We start from the raw sequence: 26,650 nt of genomic DNA on the forward strand, positions 1-26,650 counted from the left end.
ACCTGATTGGCTTGGCCTGGGGCCCAGGCGTCCCTTGGGTCATCCCCTCATGGGTCTGCCACAGCCCACACCACTTCTGTGTGCTCCTCCAGCCTATGTGGCTCGCCTACAGGCTGCCCTGGCCCCTGTGGACATTCGTGAATGGCACTCCCAAACCAGAGCCTGTGAGTCCCGAATTCCCGGAAGAACCTGCCTTGCACAGCTGGGCTCAGTTGGAGGCGGCCGCCCACTCACTGGAGTTCAGTCCGAGAAGAGGCCAAGGATAGGTTCTCTAAGAAGGAGGCTGGGGCTTTAGAGGAATTGACTGCAGGAGAAACAACAGGCACCCATGGCCAGCATCACACAGGAAATTCTAGGTCTCTCTCTGTCTCTCTTCATCTCTCTCTGCTTCTCTGTCTCTGCCTCTGTCTGCCTCTCTGCCACTGTCTCTGTCTCATCTCTCCATGCCACTCTGCCTCTGTCTGCCTCTCTGCCACTGTCTCTGTCTCATCTCTCCATGCCACTCTGCCTCTGTCTGCCTCTCTGCCACTGTCTTTGTCTTTCCCTGTCTCTCTGTCTCTGCCTATGTCTCTGTCTCTACCTCTGTCTCTGTCTCCCTGTCTGTCTCTGCCTCTGTCTCTTTGCTGCTCTCTCTCTCTCACCCAGGCATGTTTTAATTCAATAAAGCAAGCATCTGTCCTTCACATAGTTCTTATTCAGTAACCACGACACACACACCCATACACACACACACACCCCTAACACTGCTACACATACCACTCTCACACACACAGTGTACACAAACACAACTATATAACTCACATTCACCACATCACTGCTTACACCCACTAGGCACACACACACAACCCTTCTAGACACACTGAATGTGACATGCACACCCCCTACACACAATCCCACTATACAGACACCCCACTCAGCACACATACCCACCACTCACACACTCCCCACTTCTTACAAATACGTGTTACTAAAAACATACTACTATACACCCCTACACACATACAACCCACTACTACATACTCCACCACTCATAGTTCCACTAAATGCCTGCCACTACATACACAACTCTCTACTCATAGCACTCGTTAATCACACATACCCCACTAATAAGCACCCACTGTACACACTTCACACATATACTGCATCACTCAACACAGACTACTCACACACACACACAGTCCCACACAACCACATTCCCCCATATGTTCATACAACTCTACTACACATGGCTGTGCTATACAAACACAGCATGATACACACCCACCCAATGCTGCTAAACAGGCCACCACATACACATATGCACACATCTGCACTCCCCACACACCCACCCGCACTCTAAACCTGCCACTCACTCACACCCCACACATAGGGCCTCCCGATGTACATATATATGCACCACTTCTACATACATGCACACAACCATGTCACACACACACCTCTCCACACTTCTACATACACACACAACCATCTCACACACCTCTCCACACACCTACATACACAACCATCTCACACACACACTTCTCCACGCACCTACATACACACACAACCATCTCTCACACACCTCTCCATGCACCTACATACACGCACACAGCCATTTCACACACACCTCTCCACACACCTACACGCACACAACCTCTCCATCTCACACATACCTCTCCACACACCTACATTCACGCACACAACCATCTCACACACACTTCACACACCTACATACACACATGATCATCTCACACACCTCTCCACACACACACACCTCACACACACCTCTCCATGCACCTACATACATGCACACAGCCATCTCACACACCTCTCCACACACCTACATACACACAACCATCTCACACACACACCTCTCCACACACCTACATACACACACACAACCATCTCACACACACAGCTCTCCACACACCTATGTACACACACAATCTCATACCTCTCCACACACCTACATACATGCACACAACTATCTCACACACACCTCTCCACACACCCTCCTTTGCCTTCACTATTCACACACCTCCACACTGCACATCCCGTTCCACACAGACCCACAGACACATGCACACAGGTTTCCCCACCTTCCTAAAATGCAGAGGACAGTGCTGACTCCAGGCCTACGTCCACAGCCCATTTTTGACGGTCCATCCTACCTGTCCAAATTTCACTTCTCACCCCCCTACTCAGATCCCTCTCTGTGGAGATCGTAAACTCCTGGTTGCTTGGTACTCAACACCTGGCACTAAGGAGGAGCCCTCTACGCTTGTGTCGAACTGAATGAATTCTCTCCCTTCTTTGCCCCAATTAAATGTTTCACTTCCTTCAATCCTCAGCTTAGATTCACATCCTCAGTCAAGCCACTGCATAGTAGCTCCCTTATGAGACTTTCTTTCAGGAGGTGTTCGTCTATATTGGACGGTATTCCTTCTTGCTTATGTACCAGGGTATCAAAATTGTAACTTTTTCTCCTCTGAAACAAAGGGTTGACTGAGGAATGGTAAGGAATTGCAATTCAGGACACATGTGCTCTGGTGGATCATAGGCGCAGCCTCAGAATGGAAACTTTGACTTAAGCCAGTAGACATCAGGCACCAAAGTTAGTGTGACACTTGCTGGAGGAGTTTTCAAATTAATCAGTCAAGAACTTGTTTCCTGACTTTTGAAGTCCCTTACCCATTTCAAGAATATTGCAGTGGAGAAAGTGCAGATGGAAGAGAAAGGGAATTTACAGGATATTTTTGGAGAGCAAGCTACTGCAGCCTGCAGCTGCTGTTCCCTCAGCGGGTGAGAGAGGATCTCCTTCCTTCACCCAAACCTGGAGAATGGGACGACCCAGTGGAATGGGACGACCCAGTGGTGAAATCCAGAGAGAGTTGGCATGCCTTTCCCGCAGAAAGCATGAAAGTTCCTGGGGTTCCTTCCAGAAAACAAAGGGGAGTCCACTGGTGAGAACCAGTGGTGGAGGGTCCTGCCTGAGACCTAGGGCCGGAAGACAGCCCATGGAGAAGAGGCATAAGTTAAGCTGCAGCTGGAGGGGGTCTGCCAGAGGTCTTTAAAGAGCCCCTGAAGCCAAGCCTAATGGCTCATGCACAGACTTCCAGCTCCTTGGGAGGCCAATACAGGAGGATCACTTGAGGCCAGGAGCTCAAGACCAGCTTGGGCAACATAGTGAGACCCTATTTCCAAAAAAAAAAAAAGGAAATCAAGGTGTCAGCTGGACACAGAAGAGCCCCTGAAAGTGCCCACTGGGTAGGCAGGTTGGGCCTGGAGGATATGAAGCCAACTCAGGACAAAACCAGGCTTTGGTAAGGAAGACCCAAGCGGGAACTTACTTTCCTGCCCAGCCTCCCACCTCACCCCCAACTTGCAAAGAGGAGATGAGTGGGGAAGAAAGACTCCAACCATCCCACACCCCACAGAATGGCTGAGTCAGGCAGGCCTTGAGGGAGCAGACAGGTGCAGCCAGTTCTCCTTGGAGCAAAGCCTGAAGTGTGGCCGCCCCCACTGGGCTGAACCTCCACGGGTCCACATCAGGATTGTGCTTGTGATGTCAAGTCATCACAGGACGATTTCCTAGGACTGAGCAGAAAAGGCTGGCGTCCACATCTCCCTTCAGTCCACTGCCAGGAGAAAACTTCCCACTCTGAGTAGATGTGAAAGGGACAGCAGGTGACCGAAAAGTTCACTTCCACTAAATTCCAGTGGCTTATTTATTTAGAGACAGAGTCTTGCTCTGTCGCCCAGGCTGGAGTGCAGTGGTAAGTTCTCAGCTCACTACAACCTCCGCCTCCCGGGTTCAAGTGATTCTCCTGCCCCAGCCTCTCGCGTAGCTAGGACCACACTCATAATTTTGTATTTTTAGTAGAGATGAGGTTTCACCATGTTGGCCAAGCTGGTCTCAAACTCCTGACGTCAGGTGATGCGCCTGCCAAAGTGCCTCCCAAAGTGCTGGGATTACAGGCGTGAGCCACTGCACCTCATGGCATCCTTGTTCAGCACACTGGTTACACTCATGTTTCTAGTACATTGTTCTCTAGTTTTTGTATCTGGTGTTCCAAATGTGACCCTCAAAATTTAAATACCTACCACACTATCTAATGCTGCCTAGGGAGTTCCCATGGGCAGGAGCAAGCATAGCATTTGGCAGACCAGGAGGGTGCAGGGCCAGCAGCGCTGATCTACCATGGCAGGAACGTGTGCCAGTTGTTTCACCAGTCTGGGCTTCACTTTCCTCATTGCAGTGAAGGTTTTAGAAAACTGTTAAAAACACTGCGGACACTAACATTTTTAGTCAAAAAAACTCAGGCGGGGGAAGTGGCTTGCGCCTGTAATCCCAGCACTTTGAGAGGCTGAGGCGGGCAGATCACTTGAGGTCAGGAGTTCGAGACCAGCCTGGCAAACATGGTGAAACCCCATCTCTACTAAAAATACAAAATTACCTGGGCGTGGTGGCAGGCACTTATAATACCAGCTACTCTACTCAGGAGGCTGAGGCAGGAGAATTGCTGGAACCCAGGAGGCGGAGGTTGCAATGAGCAGAGATCACACCATTGCACTCCAGCCTGGGTGACAGAGCAACACTCCGTCTCAAAAAAATAAACAAAAAACCTACACACATTAAAAAACCCTGGACGGATGCTGGCCTCAGTATGCACTGAGCATCTGAGCTGTGTTCATCCTTCCCAGAGGGAGGGGCTTGCCCAGGAATTCCCAGAAACAAAAGAGCTGTTTCTGGAGGAGCAGCATCAATATCTTATTTTAGTGGCATCTGTTGGACACTCAGTAAAGCACTGTCTGTGTGGTTTTCAAAGTGTATTTTATTATTTAATTTATTACATTTTTAAGCACATATTTCAAGCTTGGGAGATGTACAAAAAGATGACAGAGACATCCCTATTAAGAACTTGGCAAGTATAACAAGGTGGTAGACACCAAGGAATAAACTAGGGTTGTATTTCATAAAGGTGTCTATGGATGGACTTGTGTGGGGTTAAGGGGGATTCCTAAAATAATATGTAAATGTTTAATGTTATCTGAATAATTTTGGGCAGAAGAAGGTCCATAACTTTTCCTAGATTTCTTGATTTAGCAGTGACTGAAAAAAAAAATCACCAGTATAAAACAAAGCAATGAGGGCTGGGCGCGGTGGCTCACTCCTGTAATCCCAGCACTTTGGGAGGCTGAGGTGGGCGGATCATGAGATCAAGAGATTGAGACCCATCCTGGCCAACATGATGAAAGCCTATCTCTACTAAAAATACAAAAATTAGCTGGGCATGGTGGCGGGTGCCTGTAGTCCCAGCTACTCGAGAGGCTGAGGCAGGAGAATCGCTTGAACCTGGGAGGCAGAGGTTGCAGCGAATCAAGATCGCGCCATTGCACTCCAGCCTGGCAACAGAGTGAAACTCCGTCTCAAATAAATAAATAAATAAATAAAAATAAAAGAAGTAATGAGGCCAGGTTCAGTGGCTCACACTCTCACCTGTAATCCCAGAACTTTGGGAGGGAGGCAGGAGGATCGTTTGAAGCCCAGGAGTTTGAGATCAGCCTGGGCAACATGGCAAAGCCCTGTCTCTACAAAAAATGCAAAAATTAGTGAGAAGCAGTGGTGCACACCTGTAGTGCCAGCTTCTTGGGGGGGTTGAGGTGGGAGGACACTTGAGCCAGGGAGGTCTAGGCTGCCTGGACCCATGTTCATACCACTGCACTCCACCCTGGGTTACAGGGTGAGATTCCATCTCAAAAAAAAAAGTAACTGAACTGTAGAGCTAGTGGTTGAGTACATCAAATGTAGCAGCTGTTCTTTTAGACAAGAAAAGAAAATGAGCTCAGTGGTTTATTTCGTTATCATAAATATCAGTGGAAACATAAATAAATAATAAAGGGATAGCTCAGGATGTACCAGAATGCCTCTTGCTTGCTCACTTTGAGGGAATATTTCCCTTCTTATCTTCACCTCACCTCCTGTCTCTCTTGGGACTGTTCCCTGCCCAGTTATATAACCAAAACAGTACCTACCTCATTCACAAGCATAATAGTTTGAGTAGCTCTTGCTAAGATATTAGAAAGCATGATGCAAACTGAGGCTTCAAAGTATTTACACGCTGGGGGTTGCCCACTTGGAATGCTCCTTTTTGGAGGCCAGCCACCATGCAGAGGCCAGTCCCACGGAGAGGCTCTGGGACCACATGGAGAGTGGTCCAGTTGTTACAGCCATCCTGTGCAAGCATCCACATTGACCCATGTCAACAGCCGGAATGACCTGCCAGCCACGTGAGTGAGGCCATTTCGGATAGGTCAGACAAGCCAGTACTCCAGGTGATGCCACAATAAGTGATTTTTTGTTTTAATCCACTAAATTTTGGGGTGTATTTTTTTCAGCAATAGATTACTGAAACAATAAGTAATTGCTTTTTTCTTTCTTTTCCTTCCCTCCCTCCCTCTCTCCCTCCCTCCCTCCCTCCCTCCCTCTCTCTCTCTTTCTTTTTAAAGAGATGGGGGTCTCACTATGTTGACCAGGTTGGTCTCGAACTCCTATACTCAAGTGATCCTCCCATCTCAGCCTCCCAAAGTGTTGGGATTATAGGCATGAGCCACTGTGCCCGACCCAATAAGTAATTGATTTTCTATTGCTGTCTTCTAGTCCCTCTTCTACTGATTCCAGCTACTTTTGTCATTTTTTCCATTGTGTGATAGAAGCTTTCAGCACTGTATTCAGCAAATAGCCTGTAGCATCCTTTTTTAAAAAAAGCCCTTCCAAGTAAAGGCATATTTCAAACTGTATTAAGAATATTTTCTGGCTGGGCATGGTGGCTCATGCCTGTAATCCCAGCACCTTTGGGAGGCCAAGGTGGGCAGATCCCTTGAGCTCAGGAGTTTGAGACCAGCCTGGTCAACATGGCAAAATCTCGTCTCTACAAAAAATACAAAAATTAGCCGGGCGTGGTGGCGCTCACCTGTAGTCCCAGCTACTCGGAAAGCTGCAGTGGAAGGATCGCTTGAGCGTGGGAGGCAAGGCTGCATTGAGCCATGTTCATACCACTGTACCCCAGGGTGACAAAGTGAGACCTTGTCTCAAAAACAAAAACAAACAAACAAAAACAGGAACAGAACATGAATATTATGAATATTTTCCATCATAATGACAGTCGCTGCTGGAGTAAATGTACTCCAGAAAGATTTTCTTCATTAAATACCTATGTCAAATAAATGAAGATTTGTGACCATTCCAACAACTGTCATTTCTGTATCAGCTCAACAGTGTGGTACAGGTTATTAGCTGGTGTTCGGAAAAAGGCACATTACAGGAAGTGAACTTGTATCATCACTGCAGTCCTCAACACAGAATTCTCATTCTGCTTTATCATGGTGCAAAGGACAATTCTGCATGTGAAAGGAAGTAAAGGAAAATTTTAACAAAAACGAGTTGATGAGTTACTCTTTGTTGCTAAAGTTTGTTTAATTTCAATTAATTTTCACAGAAATAGCCAATAACTGCTTCATTTAACAGATATTCACTGAGTGCTTACCATGGGTCAGGAATATTCCTAAGTGCAAGATATAGCCATATCCTGAAAAAAAAGTGGCATTGCCATTACTGAGATGTGGAAGACAGCAGGAAGAGCAGATCTGTGAGAGAAATCCAGGAGTTTGGTTGGAGAGGAGTTATTTTGGTAATGTCCATTAGACATCTACACAGAGATGCCAAGTAGATTGAGGACACATATCTGTGAATCCAAATTGGCTGATGTGCTTAACCTCTAAGCTTCAATAAAATGGTCAATATAACTCCTTTAAGAATTAAAAAATGTAATTTTAAACAGGAACTATTTTGAGTATTATTTCTTTAGTTGTCTGGTGGTTAAAACCACTTTATCTTCTGTGGCTTTTTAAAAAATTTTACTTTTTATTAATTTTGTTTAAAAAATAGAGACGTGGTCAAGACCAGGTTGGTCTTCAACTCCTGGGTTTCAGTGATCCTCCTGTCTTGGCCTCCCAAAGTGCTGCGATTACAGGTGTGAGCCACCATGCCTGGTTATCTTCCATGACTTCTAAAATGTGAGTACTGGCCAGGCGCAATGGCTCACACCTGTAATCCCAGCATTTTGGGAGGCCAAGGCGGACGGATCACTTGAGGTCAGGAATTCGAGACCAGCCTGGCTAACATGGGGAAACCCCATCTTTACTAAAAATAGAAAAATTAGCCAGGCGTGCTGGCAGGCACCTGTAATCCCAGCTACTTTGGAGACTGAGGCAGGAGACTTGTTTGAACCAGAGAGGCAGAGGTTGCAGTGAGCCAAGATTGTACCACTGTACTCCCGCTTGGGTGACAGAGCATGGCTCTGTCTGGGGGAAAAAAAAAAAAATTGAGTATTGGAAATCTTTTTTTTTTTTTAAAGACAGAATCTTGCTCTGTCACCCAGGCAGACAGTGACAAAAACACAGTATACAGTAGTGGAAACACAGCTCACTGCAGCCTCGACCTGGGCTCAAGCAATCTTCCTGCCTCAAGCTCCTGTATAGCTGGGACCACAGGCACACGTCACCATGTCTGGCTAATTTTTTAAATTTTGTGTAGACACAGTATCTCTCCTTGTTGCCTAGGCTGGTCTTGAACTCCTGGGCTCAAGCAATACTCCCCACCTTGGCGTCCCAAAGTGCTGAGATTACAGGCATGAGCCACTGCACCCAGCCTGAAGATCTTATCTGAAGGTCAGGTTGATCACAATGACATCTTCTAAGAAATCCACTGGAAATAACTGTATTATCATATATGAATGAAGACTGGTTTAAAAAATTTACGGTTTTATCTGGCTAAGTTTTAGTCCTATTGCTAGGAGTAAGTTAATTTTTTAAAACTCTAAATCTAAGAAAAAAAGAAACAAAGTACAAATCTATGTATCTCAGTAAGAAGGATTTTAATTTTAAAGAAATCTAAGAGAGTGTAACTGTTTTAGAAGTGATTTGGGAATAGGGTTGCTGATGTTGGCCAAAGACCCAGTCAGACTGTGCAAGCATGTCAATAAACATCTATGTCCAAGCAATGGCAAAAGTTCACAAACACAGGACAACAAGGAGACTCCCATCACGATAAGAGTTGTGTCAAAGAGTGTCACATACAAGGACATAGAGAAAAAGGAAACTAGGTAATTCAAAACAATAAATTAAAAGAAGAAAAAAGCTGCACGCATGCTGTGAATCTCCACCTCAAATGAGCATTTCTGACCTGTGAGTAGTGACTATCGGGCATGGGGTCAGTTTCATGGGTCTTGACCAACATTGAACACAAAGTGGAAAAAGAACTTCCACATCAAGATGGTGGATGGGAATACAAATCTGATAGCTTGTACTCCAAACTCAGCTAAATCTACAGTAAAGGAATTCACACATACAAGCACACACACAGAAACCCACAAGGACCAGGAAGACAGGCATCAACCACAACACAAGTTTGGAAGCTGCAAAGCATATGGACAAGTGGCAAAGGATCTGGTAGACTAAAGCAAGCGAGTCCTGACCAGCAATGGGGAAGGTTGAGAAATAATGAGGTATGCAGCAGACTCCTCCAAAGATGGAGCACTGACATCCCCAGATGCTGCGGTCCTGAAGGAGAGGAAAGGAGCAGCCGAACTAAGGAGGCTGGGGTAAAAAGGTGCTCAAGGTACAAACGAACCCCTAGATCCCTGCCCTCACTCCAACTTGTTCTCTCTCAGCAGACATTGGGATGCTTCTCTGTGGAGGGTAAGACAGAGGGGTCTCTAGCCTGGGGAATACCAAGCACAGCTGGACTCAGGTGCAACCAGAAACAGAGAGCAGGTGACTATATGCACACACACCCTTCCCACTCAGCTCCTAATACTGACATCAGACCTCTACTCTCCAGTCTGAAGATTCATCTCTAGGAAAGCAGACCAACCAAGTGAAGACTTTAAAACACTGACCTCAGGGATCCCTCAACCAACAGCCCATCCAGATACCCCACAATAAAAGAACCTCTGATTTGAGAAGGCCCATGCATTTGTGTGGAACTTCCAATCAGCATTTCCATCTCTCTTCTCTTTATCATAAATAACCAAGGGTTAATGGGCACTTGAGGAAAGCCTCTAGTATGAACAAATAAACCCAAATAAACAGATTAGGGAAACTTAGAATGGTATATATGCTGTGGATTCTTTTAAAACTTATTTTCTTTTTTTCAGAGATGATACTCTACTCAAAAACAAAACAAAAAACAAACAAATCCCAGAACGTTTAGAAATTTTTTAAAAAAAGCTCTTGGGGCCAGACGCGGTGGCTCACGCCTGTAATCCCAGCACTTTGGGAGGCTGAGGCAGGTGGATCACGAGGTCAAGAGATTGAGATCATCCTGGCCAACATGGTGAAACCCTGTCTCTATTAAAAACACAAAAATTAGCTGGGCGTGGTGGTATGCGCCTATAGTCCCAGCTACTCAGGAGGCTGAGGCAGGAGAATCGTTTGAACCTGGGAGGTGGAGGCTGCAGTGAGCCAAGATTGTGCCACTGCACTCCAGCCTGGCAACAGAGCAAGACTCCCTCTCAAAAAAAAAAAAAAAAAAAAAAAGATCTCAGGAGGCCCTTGGGCCTCACAACACACATATGGTTAAGGCCCTGCCACCTACTTCGTGGCAGCTAATTATTATATACTATATATATATATTTTTCTTGTTGTTTTGTTTTTTTTCTTAAAATAAAACTAAAGCCTTTTTTTTTTTTTTTTTTTTTTTTTTTTTTTTTTTTAAAGACTGAGTCTCACTATGTTGCCTAGGCTGGAGTGCAGTGGCGTGATCTTGGCTCACTGCAACTTCTGCCTCCTGTCTTCAAGTGATTCTCCTGCCTCAGCCTCCCAAGTAGCTGGGACTTAAGGTGCGTGCCACCATGCTCAGCTAATTTTTGCATTTTCAGTAGATGAGGTTTCACCATGTTGGCCAGGCTGGTCATGAACACCTGAACTCAAGTGATTAAAAAATGCACTGGGGCTGGACATGGTGGCTCATACCTGTAATTTTGGCACTTTTGGGAGGCCCAGGTGGGTGAATTGCTTGAGACCAGGAATTTGAGACCAGCCTGGGCAACATGGTGAAACCCCTTCTCTACAAAAAATACAAAAACATTAGTTGGGTATCATAGCATGTGCCTGTAGTCTCAGCTACTCTGGAGGCTGAGGTTGGAGAATCGCTTGAGCCCAGGAATTAAAGGCTGCAGTGAGCCATGACTGTGCTACCACACTCCTCACTGGGTGACCAAGTAAAGACCCTGTCTAAAAAAAAAAAAAGAAAATCAAGCTCTTGGAAATCTTTAAAAGGTATGATAATAGAGGAAAAAAATATTAGAAGGATTGGAAGGTAAAGTTGAAGAAGCAGAGTAACAGAGATGGAAAAATGGGAGTGAAAAGATAAAACAAAGTGGAAGGTGGTAAAGGAGTTCTAACATCTGAATAACAGTAAGAGAAACCAAAAAAAAAAAAAAAAAAAAAAAAGAGGGAGGCAATTATCAATGAAGTCATTAAATTCCCCAGGACTAAGAAAATATGATTTTGATTGAAAGGGTTCAGCGTGCCAAGCACAGAGGATGGAAACACCCTCTCCAAGGCATGTGATCATGGACCACTGGAGGAAAACAAGATTCTAAGAGTTACAAGAGAGAAAGAAAGTGGTCACATACAAATGGCTGCTAGACCACAGACCAATGCCTTCAAAATTTCAAGTAAAAATGTTATCTAAATACACGCTGTTAAAACTATCAATGATGGGAGAAGAGAATAAAGATATTTTCAGACATTTCAGATCTCAAAAGTTTTACCTCCTACACATGTTTACAGGGAATCTACTCAAGGATGCATGCCACCAAAAAGAGGGAATAAGTCAAAATAGGAATACACAGGACACAGAAAATAGGAAATTTAACCTAAGAGGCAAAGGGAATCACCAGGGTGGTGGTGCGAAAGTCAATGGAACTACACAGATCTTGCTCATGGCTGAGACCATGAAGGTATTATGTTTCTAACACAAATGGCTTAAACACAAGCTGCATGACTCTTAGATTATCTGAGCAAGAGCACTGTTTCCTAAATTGAAATACAGAAATTAAAAATCTGCCTGAATTCAATTGATTCTATATAGTCTTATCTACTTCTAGATGCAAGTGTACATGAAGTTGGTAACAGCAGTGGCCTTGGCTGGGTGACATGGCTCACGCCTATAATCCTAGCATTTTTGGAGGCCAAGGCAGGTGGACTGCTTGAGCTCAGGAGTTTGAGACCAGCCTGGGCAACATAGTGAGACCCTGTCTCTATTTTTAAAAATAAAACAAAAACTAAACAGTAGTGGCCTTTAGGGCAAGTGGGTTGTGGGCCCCTAGCAAAGAGATGAGGAGAATGACTTTTCACCATTCACCCTTTTATTTTTTTTGACTTGTGTCAAAAAAACAAGTTGTACTTGTTCAACAATGAATATATTCCCTAATTCAAAAAAGAATGGAATGAAAAATACCTGATCACCATACTTAACAAGAATGTTTTATGAAAATTAAACATATAAAACTAGATTCCATATACATATTGTGCTATACTATAAATATGTGTTATAGTTATATATTTTTGTTATATTTATATTTATTTATATATATTTATAATGTTATCTAACACTATAAATGTGTTAAAGAGGTTATGACAGAAAATGTTTCTTACTGAAGGTTGCAAAGAACTTTGAAAACAATAAACCAAGTACTCTGGTAGAGACCTGCTTTCCTACAATACTAAGCATCCACTAGGTCCTGGGCACTCCCAGATCTGAGATGTTGGAGGTGCACATGGAACCAAACATCCCCACCTGGTGCTGGAATTCCAGGTGCAGTGTCCATTCATGTCTGTTCTAGGCCCACCTCTGTAAACAGTGTTAGGGAGGGCCTCTGGCCATGTGTGAGGTCACTACAGGGAAACTTTGAAAAAAAATAAAGATGACAAAACATCACTGTTACAATTTTAAGGAATGTTATTCTAAAACAAAAAATATTATTAATAAAATCATAGGTTTATTCCAATATTTTAAAATATTTTCTGTAACATTCCACTCAGAAAGTAGATAACCACAAAGTTCTTCCCTAAGGAAGGGTGCAAATGGAATGTAATATATTACTGTACTCTGTAGAATACAAACTGTGAAGACAAGGAAATTCAATTATTCAATTTTTTCTTCCTACACCATTTCTGCTGGAGAACTGCTCACTCAACATCCCAGAAGCTATCTTGTTGAGATTTGCTACCACGATATAGGAGTGATGAACCTTCACTCTCAGCATAATGAATGTGACACTGCCTATATCCATCCTGTGTGAGAGTTAAAAGGACAGGGCCGGGTGCGGTGGCTCAAGCCTGTAATCCCAGCACTTTGGGAGGCCGAGACGGGCGGATCACGAGGTCAGGAGATCGAGACCATCCTGGCTAACACGGTGAAACCCCATCTCTACTAAAAAATACAAAAAAACTAGCCGGGCGAGGTGGCGGGCCCCTGTAGTCCCAGCTACTTGGGAGGCTGAGGCAGGAGAATGGCGTAAACCCGGGGGGCGGAGCTTGCAGTGAGCTGAGATCCGGCCATTGCACTCCAGCCTGGGCGACAGAGCGAGACTCCGTCTCAAAAAAAAAAAAAAAAAAAAAAAAGAGAGTTAAAAGGACAAGCCCCCTGCAGCACACGCCAACCAATCTATCAGAGCAGTCATGCACATGACTTCTGCCAAAATCCTCCAACTTAATTTTTAAATAGCTAAAATATGATCAAGGTCATATGGGTACTGCACTTGAAACTACAAACATCCTCTGTTCACAAATGTTCACTGTTATAGCAACAGCACTTTGAGACAGTCAAGGGCACAATCACATTTTTAAAAATCAAGAGCAAAAAGTAAACACAAAAGGGCATTTGCATGAGGCAGAGAATCCTGTTTCTTGGCAGTAGACAGAAAACTGGCTAAAGAAATAGGCTCACAGATACGTACAATCTACAATTTGATTCTAAGTATTAGTCTTGAAGACACAGCTATACACTTCCCAACATACAGCCTACTATTTTACATTAGTAGTTTCTTATATAACAGTTGGAAGAAAAACGTATCAAAAACCAAACTAAATCATATTAACCACTTTAATAAACCCCTTTATACTTTCTTTTTTTCAACCACTTTACTCCAGGTTTGGTTAGTATAATCACAAGACTGTCTAGCCTAACAGTCTAGAGAAAACTCTCCGGTTCCAAGATGATGCCTTGCTATATAGCCATTAATTATTAAGCTCCTAGTAAACCCTGAATTAGATATAGAAATTTGCAAAACAGTATTTCCAAGAATGTGAAAAACAGAGGAAATGTAAGGCAGATGGTAACTCTTAGAAGAGTCACACGAGTATTAAATTGGCACGCTGGAAATGGCTCATAGCAAAATCTAATTTTCTATCAGATGAGGGGGCCGGACACAGTGGCTCATGCCTGTAATCCCAGCACTTTAAGAGGCTGAGGTGGGAGGATCACTTGAGTCCAGGAATTTGAGATCAGCCTGGGCAACATGGCAAAATCCCATCTCTACAAAAAAAAAAAAAAAAAAAAAAAAAAAAATTAGCCGGTGTGGTAGTGTATGCCTGTAGTCCCAGCTACTTGGGAGGCTGAGGTGGAAGGATCACTTGAGCTCAAGAGGCAGAAGTTGCAGTCAGCCGAGATGGCGCCACAGCACTCCAACCTGGGTGACAGAGATCCCATTTCAAAAAAACAAAAAAAGGAACAGATTGGGGCTGCATGGTTAGGCTACACTGAGGAAATGTTCCTCTTACGGATCCACAAAAGAAAAATGACTTTTAGTGCCATGTGCCTTGCAATTATCTATAGCAAAACAGTCTAGCTCCCTCAACCCCACTGTGTGTCCAGGAAAAGATAGTGAAAACATTTCCTGGAGAGGTGAAGACTACAAGGAAGCTACCAGCTTACTGTGCACAGGTGAGAAAACGTCATGGTAAAGGAGCACCACGTGTTGATTTTAATAGCTTTTTCTAACTGGAGGAATCTGTCACATGCCATAGGAAAATTGCTCCCTGCCCTCTGAAAAAAAAAATGTCATACAGAAAAATCAGATTCATAAAAGAAAGTATACATCCAAAGTAGGCAAAAACTATGGTTTATGCTTTCAAAATATGCAAAATAATTTCACTATAAAATACCTTGATTTGCATGTGACTTAGTACTTATTTCATATTAACCAGATTCAGTTGCTTTGATAAATCTGTTTTAGAATATCTATTTTTATGCCAAAAGATAAACCTTATATTTGTGCATCCATATGTAAAGCAATCCTGCTTGTTGTTATGCAGCCAAGATACTAAAAGATTAATAACATAATTTTAAAAAGCTCCAGTTATGGACTAACAAATAATATATTTCCTCAAATTTTCTGGGCTACACTACTGACCTGTATTAATGCAATTTGAATTTTCAGATAGAAGTACCACTCAATGGTTGCTTGTTACAACTTAGAAGCAATAGGGTTGGGAAGCTCTTCAAAATATTGGCCATTAAATCATAAGTAAAATTAGAGCTGGATTATCATAAGTGGAGTGCCCTAACTTTTCTTATTTCATACTCTGCAAATTGACTCTAACATTCATAATCATGCCCTTTTATGTGCTTTAAGTGGACATACTGACTTTGCAGTCTATACTTTGTAAGAGAGCAGGTAACTCCAGCACAGAAGAAACTATGTAATGTGGAACTGGGGAGGACTTTAGTGGCACTATTCCATTTTTATTGATCCAGACTGTTGCTTTCAATCCTGCATTGAGGCCTCCTTGGATGTCGGTTTCTAATGTGTCACCGACCATCACACAGTCCCCAGGTTGTACTCCAAGAAGATTGCAGCAGTAATAAAATATGGATGGTGCTGGTTTCTCCTCTCTCTGCTCTCCACCTACAACAACAGCATCAAAATAGGACTGACAGGCACAAGCCTCAATCTTCTCCCTCTGAGTCTGTCTGTCCCCATTCGTTAAGAGAAGTAGGCGGACCTCCTTTCGAAGTTCAGTAAGCATGGCTTTGACATCTTCTGCTAGTGTCATATGCTGTAAACGTGTAGATTTCCAAAGGAAATAACATTCTTCAGCCAATTTTCTATTGGCTGCACCACCTTTTGTTTCCTGGATTGCTTCTTCCCAATGTGAAGTCCTTAAATCAGTAATGCATGTATTGTAAGGATGAAAACATTCCTTGCTGAGTTTAACTTGAACTTTATCACAGATGATTTCAGCCTCTTCTTTATAATGGTATTTTGATTGTAAGAGTTTTATCACCTAAATAATGGAAAATAACTCCATTAACACATTGCATGTCTTTAATAGTCATGCCCTAGGAAGCTGTGATCCTACAAGTGGCTGAGAGATTCCAACTCCACTCCTCTGCCTTTAAAGCAGCTATTTCTGGTGGGAATTGGCCTTATTTTTAGAGTTAACAAAGTGAGGTTCTCCCAACCTCTCTAGAACTCACTCATTTTAAAAAACCAACTTCTTCATATATAGCTAATAGCAATCCTTTGTTTGGTAATTTAGAGTCCAACATCTTTCATTCTGGTCACGAAGACATGAAAATAAAACTTGTGCTTATTGGGCCGGGTGTGGTGGCTCACGCCTGTAATCCCAGCACTTTGGAAGGCTGAGGTGGCAGGCTCACTTAAGCGTAGGAGTTCAGGACCAGTGTCGGCAACATAGCGAGACCCCATCTCAAAAACAAAACAAAAAATCCTTGTACTTATTTTCAGTAAAACATTTAAAATTTCTGACAACCACTATTTAGACTATTATCAGAAAAAAATAACACCTAGTTCATCTAATTTTTTCTCATCTACATCCATTTCCTATTTTGAAGACCTAAATTGACTATCACCTATAATGGGATTGAATTCTATACTTTTTTTTTTTTTGAGACTTTTTGAGACAGAGTCTCATTCTGTAGCTTAGGCTCAAGTGCAATGGCACCAGCTCAGCTCACTGCAACCTCCACCGCCCAGGCTCAAGGGATTCTCCTGCTTTAGCCTCCTGTGTAGCTGAGATTACAGGTGCCCGCCACGATGCCCGGTTAATGGCACATGTACCCTAGAACTTAAAGTATAAAAAAAAAAAAAAAAGTGGGTTAAAAAAAAAATTTTGTATTTTTAGTAGAGACAGGGTTTCACCATGTTGGCCAGGCTGGTCTTGAACTCCTGACCTCAAGTGATCTGCCCGCCTCGGCCTCCAAATTACTGGGATTACAGGTGTGAGCCACTGTGCCTGGCCCAATTCTGTACTTTTTTGTTTTGGGATACAGAGGCTCGCTCTGTCGCCCAGGCTGGAGTGCATTGGCACAATCTCAGCTTACTGCAACCTCTGCCTCCTGGGTTCAAGTGATTCTCCTGCTTCAGCCTCCCGAATAGCTGGGACTATAGGTGCCCGCCACCATGCCTGGCTAATTTTTATATTTTTGGTAGAGGCGGGGTTTCACTATGTTGGCCAGGCTAGCCTCGAACTCTTGACCCCAAGTGATCTTCCTGCCTCTGCCTGTCAAAGTGTTGGGATTACAGGCACGAGCCACTGTGCCAGGCCCCAATTCTGTACTTTTGAGTTAAATACTCCCTCTCCCGTATTCCCAAGGCTCTTGATGTGTGCTTTTATAACACTAATCCATTTGGCCGGTCTTCTAACTTTTCCTAAAACCCCTAATGTGGCAAGCATTGTACTACATACTTACATACATTATTTCTAACCTTTTCTACAATCCTGCAAGACAGTTCCATGTTCCAAATGAGACAGGGAAGTGCAGAACTGTTAATAACTTGCCCATCTGGGATCTGCATCCATACCTGCTTACTTCCAAAGCCCACATGCTTGCCTTTGCACTACGTCTTAAGCGCTGGAGATTGGCCTTTGTCCTTGGAGCATTATCTGGTGGGGAATATACAACCACTACAAATGATGGGGCGGGGGGTGGGGGGGCATGCCATGACAGTTTGAACAAGCTATGGGAACAATACAGACGCCATTCCACAGGGTAGCTGGCATAGGAAGTCACACTGAGACCAAGGAGTAAACAAGCAGAAAAAGTGGGTATGGGAAGAGAAGAAAATCATTCCAGACAGAGGAACAGCATGAACAAAGGCCAAGAGTTCAAAATTTTGTGGAAAAAGCAAGAAGCTGAGTTGAGCCCAAATGCAGGCATGTAAGGGAGGATGCCAAGAGATGCAATTGGGGAACCTGTTTGCAGATAGTTTGTGAAGGGCCTTGAACCCCATGCTATAGCAGGTGCTGCCTAAATCCCCTTGGCACACACTATATTCACTCGCCAGTGGCTTCCCACTCAAGTGCGGGCCTCTCTGCTTGTGGGCTTTACTTGGCCACATACAGGGTATCTATACACACAGGAAGGGGCTAAAAAGTATTGCCCTGGGAGCAGCCCTCAACAAATGTAGGGTAGAAACTGGCGAATAAATATCACAGCTTCCTTGCCCCTTGGGGAGCGCAACTGAACCCTATTCTGTGTACTCTCTCCCAGAGATCTCCAGCTGCTCACAGCAGTAACCTGCTCATTAAGCTGCTCTAACCTGTACTGGACTCCTTCCCCTTCTTGTCTCCCTGACCCCTTAACGTGTATCCTGGGATCACCTCATAAACTGCCTGCACTGGAAGTCCTGTGTTCAGGTGAGCGCCTGAGGAAAGTCAAACAGGCTGGGCAATGCTGGCTCTTTGAAATGCACCCAGCTACGGCTAAAATATATCTGTTGTAACAGGATTAGAGAATAAGCAGTATGCTACTCACACCAAAAACTCAACTCACCTACTGAGAGAAAAACGCACGTCTTTTTTTTCCCTCAGAGTAAAAGAATCACAACAAAGGAAAAGGGTCTTTTTTTTTTTTTCCCCCCAAACAGGATCTCGCTCTGTTACGCAGGCTGGATGGAGTGCAGTAGAGGAATGATTATAGTTCACTGTGGCCTCAAACTCCTGGGCTCATCTCCCTTCAGTCCCCTGAGGAGCTAGGACTACAAGTGCACACCACCATACCCAGCTAATAAGTTTTTTTTTGTAGAGACAGGGGTCTGGTTGTATTGCCCAGGATTGTCTTTAACTCCTGGCCTCAAGCAATCCTCCTGCCTTGGCCTTCCAAAGTGCTGGGAATTACAGGTGTGAGCCACTGTGCCTGGCTGAAAGGAAAATATTTTTTGAGGTATTTGTGCTAATCGGAAAATGTATCAGAAGACTTGGCCATATCAGAAAAAAAAATTTTTTTTGAAGAAAAAAGAAAAGAAAATGTAATCATTAAGAAAAATCTTACCTGCCCAAGAAAAATATACCAGCCCTAGGAATTTTAGGTAGAGGCAGAACACTGTAAAATTTTGCTTTATAAATTTCTATTAATAAAACTTTTTCAATCTCCATGTTTATCTCACCATTTTTGCTAGCAACATCAATTGAAGGACTCTTAAGCTATGACTGACAGGAGCTCCAAAGTTTCAGCAACCCTACAGCAGTGCAAGGACACATGCCTCTAGGACTCCACAGAGCTTGAGCTCAAATAGGGGCTGGCTCATAACAAGTAAACAAAGAGCTCCCAATACAGACTCAATTCCCTGTTACTTCAACTGGTGCTTCATTAAGCACATTCTTGGGGCTCTGAAAAAGTAGGATTTGCTCATCTTAAAAGGGAGATGTTTGTAAAGGCATGGTATGCCACTCTCAAGTTTCAAAATCTCTTCCTATTCTATCCCTTCAATTAACTTCCTCATTTTGTCACACAGCAAGTAATCACAGATTGGTGTGGGACAGTAAGTAGCATTTTAACAATATTAACATCTTTAGGAAAAAAGCTTATCAGCATTCATTTATTAGTTCAAACAGAAATTAACACCTACCCTGAATTAGTATGCGTTATTACAAACTCTCCTAACACCTGCACTGAAAATGGGAGCATTGATTGAACTGGAGGTGAAAGAAAAAGCTCTCTAACTTGCAGGTGTGATGATACTTTGTGTGTGACTGGTAAGGCAGGGCTGAAAAAGATTTTGGCATGACGAGCCCACCAGGTGCTCGCTGGCCTGAAGAAAGGGGCCCTGCTCTGATAGATGGGCTATCAGTTAGTAGACTAATATGAACTCAAACTTCACTCACTTCAAAACTCTATCTTAAGGCTCTGAACATATACAAAAAAGGAAACTCTATTCTTCTACTGTCTGCTCCCTAGACCCAGAACTAAAGTTAGTATCATCAATACTTTAGTTAACTGATTTTAAAAGACTTTTTGAGGGCTTAGTTTGGGAACCATCTAATACTTTACAACATTTTAAGAAAAGTGTATTCTGAATACTAATCATTTGGATATGAAGTGTATGGCAGGTGCACCTGACAGCACTCACTTACGCATAACCTTAGAATGACTCTGTGGTCTATGAGGAATGTGTATTTGGGTTCCAAGATAAGGAGTTCAGGAGTGTCCAATCCAGAGACTCATTTCTTATTTAGGAGGAAGATCTGGACCATGGCCCATCCCATCCTGTGGAACTCAGGTTGCAGAGGGGATAGAGGTCCTTTTTTTTTTCCTTCCATTAAACGAAGGTGGCCAGGAGGAGGTTGCTGCAGGGAGGGTGCTAAGTGAAAATGCTATATAAACTGCATTCTTTTTACAAGTGGCTGCAGTTCTGTCCAGCCCACTGCCAATGGACCATCTTGTATATAAGTTTCTGCAAAAACTCTTTCTCATTTGCTGGCTTTGAGTCTCATCTTCAGCCTCTTGAACATGGTGCTATCCCTACTGAAATCAATAGGGATCCAGCACGACAGACGGGGATGAATTCCAAATAAAACTATTAATACTTTAAAAGCACACTCACAAAATGAGACCTGCACTCAGCCTAGCAATTCAAGCAGCCCTTCTGTTATTTTTATTTCAAGTCTGTGCTCAAACATCACCTACTCGATGAGGCCAAATCTGACCAGTCTATTTAAAATGTTGATTTGTTACCCTCTCTGCTTTTTCTACCACACCTGTAAATATTTATTATGTTCATTGCCATACCCACTAAGAAGTAAATTCACAAATGTAAAAATCTCTTCTGCTTTGTTCACTGAGAAACTCCAGGCTTCTGTAGAAAAGTTCCTGAGTAATTACCATGAAAAACAGGTCTAAAGATGGAGGAAAAAAATAACTTCCCTAAGTGATTAAAAAAATTAAAGTTGATACATACAGTCAGTATCTGACCTCTTGTCCCCAAGCCCAAGGCAAAAAATGGCTGGACCTTTCCCTCTTCCTCCATTCATAAATTATTTACAATGATTTATGAAAGCTGGCATGTTACTTTTGAACAGGTCAACATCTAAGGATGTTATTGTTTCCTTACGTGATAAAGTATTCCTTGTATAGCCAAGAGCACATAGTTCGATTCTGCTCATTTATTAGGCTAATTTCTTATCCTGCTAATTTATTATTACAGGCTAATTATAAAGGAGGCAGTAATAGAACCAAGTCTCGAAGTAAAAATTTGTATCCATCCATCCAGCATTTATTCAACATTTGCCATATATCAAACGAGGAGAATTAAGACAGCTTGTTCCCTCCCAAGAAGCTATTTAGTTGTAGGCACCTGACTTTCAAAATTAATTGTAACATCCTTTGACAGATGCATTAAGAAATATCTGAACAAAATAGAGCACTAGTATAAGTGAGGGTGTAAAGACCAGGGAGACATACGATTTAGTCTTTGTTTTAAAAATATTGCTGTGGCAAGAATGTGGAGGACACACTGGATGTGGTAAACCTGGAGACAAGCCCACAGCCAACAGTCTAGGTGAGAGATGAGTTCAGCTGTAACTGAGACATGCACGGGGAATGTGCAGTGGTGGACAGGCAGCATACGAGGGTGGAAGGTGCTGTAATTCGCTGAGTGGACACTGCACCCATGGGCTTCCCAAACATTACAGGGTTATTGAGGACTAATATAACTCACATTTTATGAAGATACAAGGCTAATTCCTTGAGGCACTTTCAGCTAGGTTTTCGGCGAGCTGTGATTCATATTCAAATGTCTGATTTTTAAAGCCCAAACTCTGGAACTACAGCAAGAATTGGCCTAAAGCAGTAATTTAATTGGAATGCACAGGGCTCAGCTTACTAATAACACACAGGTAATATGCAATGTCCGCAGCCAGAGATACTGGAGGCAATATGGCACAGGGTGGCACCCCTGAGGTGGAGGCCAACGTTATATAGAAGGGACAGTTAAAAGTGGGGAATGCCTCAGTAAAGTCATGAAGACAGACTTTAAAAATGTCCACGGATTCTGGCAATTTGGGACTGCCTAGTGACCCAGCAAGTCTATTTCAGTCTAGCGGTGAAGATATAGCAACATTACCATGGATTTAGTAATAAACAGGAGGTAGAAATAAGGAGAAAACGGGTATGGATTTCTCCGGGAAAACATGGCTGTCAAGAGAGACAGGTAACATCTAGAGCAGGAAGAACAGCCCAAAGGGAGGCATCCTTTTTACAGCTTTTTTTTCTTTTTTTTCTTTTCTTTTCTTTTTTTTTTGAGACGGAGTCTTGCTCTGCCGCCCAGGCTGGAGTGCAGTGGCGGGATCTCTGCTCACTGCAAGCTCCGCCTCCCGGGTTCACGCCATTCTCCTGCCTCAGCCTCCCGAGTAACTGGGACTACAGGCGCCCGCCACCTCGCCCGGCTAGTTTTTTTTGTATTTTTTAGTAGAGACGGGGTTTCACTGTGTTAGCCAGGATGGTCTCGATCTCCTGACCTCGTGTAAAACTATAGGGCAAACATGAACATGCGGCAGAAGTGGAATGCAGCTAAAAAGAAAACGGATGAGGGAGTGGAAGATCCAGGGACACAAAAACTGATGAAGCACGAAGAGGACGGGGAGCTCAGGTTCGGACGAATTAGCTTTTGAAAGTGGGTTTTCCATATCTGATAAATCCTTTGCTTTCCCCTTGAAGCTGAAGAAAGAGAAAGGGAAGCCGGGGTGGACTCGGGCTGGAACACGGGAAGGTCTGAAACTGCCTCCGCGCATGGAGAGGAGCGGTGCCGCGGAGCAGCGCCTCGGGAAAGGCATGCCCTCGCAGCACGGGCTTTTGCTGTGTCGCCTCAGAAAGCCACGGGGACCACCACCCCGCCACGGAGGCCAGGAGTTCTGTGGGGACAATTCTCTAAAGCAGGGCTTATGTCCAGGCTTGGTACTGACAGCCGTGTCCCTTCTTGGGGCAACACTGGGGCTAACTCTACCAAGTCTCCTCCCGGCACCCCCCACACCGACATCCTGACCGCGGGCGGGCCCAGCGCCTGGTCTCGCGGCTTTGCTGTCGCCTCCCACGCCCACGGGTACCTCCGCCACCATGGCAGCCGTCACGGAGCCCTTCCGCGTCCCGAGTGCCGAGGCACCCGCCAGCAGCCGCCCCGGGGCTCGAGGCTGGGTGGCGAGCGGTCGCCAGGTCACGGAACGCAGACCCGCAGGGCCCGTGCACCTCCAGCCACCTCCGCACCCGGATGCTCCCGAGGTCTCAACCAGCAAGAGCGGCCCGCGGCGCCGGGGTGGAAGTGGGGTCACGGGGAGGTGAGCGCGCAGGACGCTGCGAGGCGCACTGACCCCGCCTAGAGGAGCGCCACGGGAGGGGACGTTACCTCCAACATGCCTCTCCTGCTTGCCCCGGCAGTGTCGATGAGAGTATTATCCAAGTCAAAGAAAATGGCCCGCACACGGCTCAGCCCCATAGCGCCGGCCGCTCGCGCGACCCGTAGCCTCGCCGCCGCCGCCGCCGCCTGCGCATGCGCAAGGCGGGCTGCCCCGCGAAACGTGGGAGGAGCCGCGAGGTCACCAGACCCTCTCCAGGCGCCGGTGGAACTCCGGCGGTCGGTTCATTCCCTGCGCCACCGAGAAAAGTGAGATCCCGCGAGACTCCCAGGTCCGGTCTCTCAAGAGTGCTGGAAGCGTGCGTGGGCGCGGCGGCGTGCCGCGACTTTTCAGTGGCTGTGGCTGGGGTTGGTCCGAAGCGTGGTCCTCTTCGTGGTGTCTTTCTGCTTTTCGCTTTCCTCCCTGGGCCCTCCGGCGCGAGGGACCGTCATCGCTGCCCCTAGGGAGGTTGTCCGCGCTGCCAGGCGCTGGGCAGCGGGCTCTCCGGGTGGCCGGGCGGGCGGCGCGGAGACGTCTGCGGGCCCCGTGTCGGCAGTGAGCGCTCGCGGTCCTAGCCTGCCTGGGCGCGCAGGTCACTGTCGGCGATCCGGGGAAGGCAGAAGGTGGAGCCTGCGCCTTCCCACCTCGCGCCGTTTGCTGCCTTGACCGGGGTGGAATCCCTGTCAGCTTGGGCCCGCGCCAGCCCGTTTTTGAAAGACGTGACTTGGGTCTCTTACAACCCGTTTAGTACCTGTGCCCGAAGACGAAGGGACTGTGTAGTGGCTGCCCCATGTTTTGCCCTTCCTGATTGCTTTCCTGAAACCTTGCGTTCTCAGGTTTTTGGATGCCTTTTACTCGGTTGTTTTCAGGCTTAGCAAGAGGTTGAGGGACGTGGACCGCCTGTTAAACCCGCGGAAGGGCGGTAGCAGCTCTTGCCTCCTAGTGCTGGCAGAAGGGGGATCGTGACACTAATTTCTAATCTTTGTCTCTCTTGGGTAACTTGACTGTAATTTGGATATGTAGTCATCTTTAATGACTAGAAATTGACTGTCAGGTATTACAGAGCTACAGGCCAATTACCTGATTTTGTTTAGCCAGTTAGCTAAGTGGTTTATTTTTAAATTTATTTTTATTTTCGAGATGGAGTCTTGCTCTGTCACCCAGGCTGGAGTGCAGTGGCGTGATCTCCGCTCACTGCAACCTCCCCCTCCCGGGGTCAAGCAATTCTCCTGTTTCAGCCTCTTAAGTAGCTGGGATTTACAGGCGCATGTCACCACCCCCGGCTAATTTTTGTATTTTTAGTGGAGACGGAGTTTCACCATGTTGACCAGGCTAGTCTCGAACTCCTGACCTTGTAATCCACCAGTCTTGTCCTTCCAAAGAACTGGGATTACAGGCGTGAGCCACCGAGCCTGGCTAAGGGTGATTTTTACATTTGTAAATGGATTTTAAAAATGGATAAAAAATCAAAATAACAGTATTTTGTTACATATGAAAATCAAATTTTAGTGCCCATCATTGCATTAGAACACAGCACACTCATTCATTTCTGTATCGTCTGCGGCTGCTTTTGCCTTACAGAAGCAGAGTAATTGCCAGTGAGATCACGTGGCTGGAAATCCTAAAGTATTCATTATTTAGCTCTTTAGAGAAAAAAATTGCCACTCTCTCACCTCGCTGGTGGAACTCCTTAACAGATCATTGATGTTCAGTAGGTTAGATTAATTGGTTTGTCTTTATATTAATAGGAGTTTCTTCTGCAGCGTTAGAGTACCTACAGTTTCTATATTTTATGGAGCACAATCACAGTTGACGTCTCATTGCTGCGGTCAAGAATAAACCCATATACATTCTTCAAAACCATGACTCCTTTCTGTGCTTACCTCGTTGATGTATAGGGCTAGCCTATCAATTGTGGACATTTAGATTAGCAATTAGCCAAAATTATGAATGCATTAATTGGAGTTACTTTTAATTGCCTGAAATGTCAGAATCAATTTAACATAAAACTGTAGGCATACGAAGTTTTTAAGATTGGAGCAGCTTTTTTTTTTTTTTTTCTGACTGGCATGCAGAGTTTGTTGATTTAGGCACAAATCTAAGGTTAGATGAGACATAGTCTGTATAATCCTTTTAAGGGGATGAGTTGTTTGACAGATTTCCTTTTGTGGCAAGTTGTCTAATGGCATTCCATGACCTGTCCAACTTTGTGTAGAGCACCCTATTCTGTTGCTGTTCATAAAAATCTGAATCTGTTGTCCCATCCACAGCACCAATTGAAAATAAAAAACAGGAGAGGGAGGATAAAAATTGGCCTATACCGCCTCCTCCAATTGCAGAAATATCTGTACCGCCTCCTTCAGTGGTAGAAACAAAAATCCCAATACAAAGAATTTTATGCTCTGCTGTCATAGCTGGAGAGTCCTTAGGACCTTGCGCTGTTCCTATTTCGGTAAGGCTTGATCCAAATAATCCACAGTAGGTTATTCATAAACACACTCCACAAGAATTTAAGTTTTTGAAGGAATTAAAAACTAGTGTGGTCAATAATGGAGTACAAAGCCCATGGTTCCCAGAGAAAGGAATGCTAGAAGTAGAACTCTGGGAGCAAGTGGGGAGAAACCTTAAACAACATCAGGTGCAAAGGCATCAGGTCCCGATAAAGTCTTTAACGTTGTGGGCTTTAATTTGAGCAGCCCTGGCACAGTTACAGAAGACCCTAAAAAGAGGAAGGAGAAGAAAACGTCACCTGCCTTACCACCTCCTCTTCCCTCAGCCCCAATATCACCGGGCCAAAATAACAAAGAGGAAACAGGTCTTACCTAAGCCTCCTCCCCAATAGATAGGAAAAAGGACAGAGGATACGCTACAGCTCTCAGTCCCTGTCCAGGCTCCACTATAACCAGCACGGACCTAGGGGGACTGAACAAAGGAGGGGAACGCGGGAATGAACGACAAGAGATAAAAGTAT

At 44.7% G+C, this 26,650-nt stretch overlaps 1 protein-coding gene and 1 pseudogene across 5 annotated transcripts; one reads left to right on the top strand and one right to left on the bottom strand.

The window, feature by feature from the left end:
* Positions 1–7,017: 7,017 nt before the first annotated feature.
* Positions 7,018–24,212, bottom strand: NANP (N-acetylneuraminic acid phosphatase). Of its 5 annotated transcripts, XR_004431082.1 has the most exons (5): positions 23,691–24,212; positions 15,462–16,335; positions 12,845–12,953; positions 7,527–7,568; positions 7,018–7,380 (listed from the first exon to the last, which is right to left on the bottom strand). XR_004431082.1 is itself a non-coding variant. In XM_033185423.1 (2 exons), the coding sequence occupies exons 1-2, from the start codon at positions 23,778–23,780 to the stop codon at positions 15,679–15,681; spliced, it is 747 nt and encodes a 248-aa protein (XP_033041314.1). In that variant the 5' UTR covers positions 23,781–24,212; the 3' UTR covers positions 14,139–15,678. The 5 variants fall into 5 exon arrangements, 1 of the variants encoding a protein (XP_033041314.1); XR_004431083.1 differs by lacking the exon at positions 12,845–12,953; XR_004431084.1 differs by lacking the exons at positions 7,527–7,568; positions 12,845–12,953.
* LOC117069164 lies at positions 10,589–10,659 on the top strand (annotated as a pseudogene).
* Positions 24,213–26,650: the final 2,438 nt, after the last annotated feature.

The sequence above is a fragment of the Trachypithecus francoisi genome, unplaced genomic scaffold, assembly GCF_009764315.1.
Source record: "Trachypithecus francoisi isolate TF-2019V2 unplaced genomic scaffold, Tfra_2.0 Lachesis_group21, whole genome shotgun sequence".
NCBI classification, from domain to species: domain Eukaryota; kingdom Metazoa; phylum Chordata; class Mammalia; order Primates; family Cercopithecidae; genus Trachypithecus; species Trachypithecus francoisi.

Coding starts and splice junctions, on each gene's coding strand:
- NANP (XM_033185423.1), bottom strand. CDS start 23,780: ATGGGGCTGAGCCGTGTGCGGGCCATTTTCTTTGACTTGGATAATACT. Junction 16,336..23,690: donor GCAGGAGAGGCATGTTGGAG/GTAACGTCCCCT, acceptor TCCATTATTTAG/GTGATAAAACTCTTACAATC.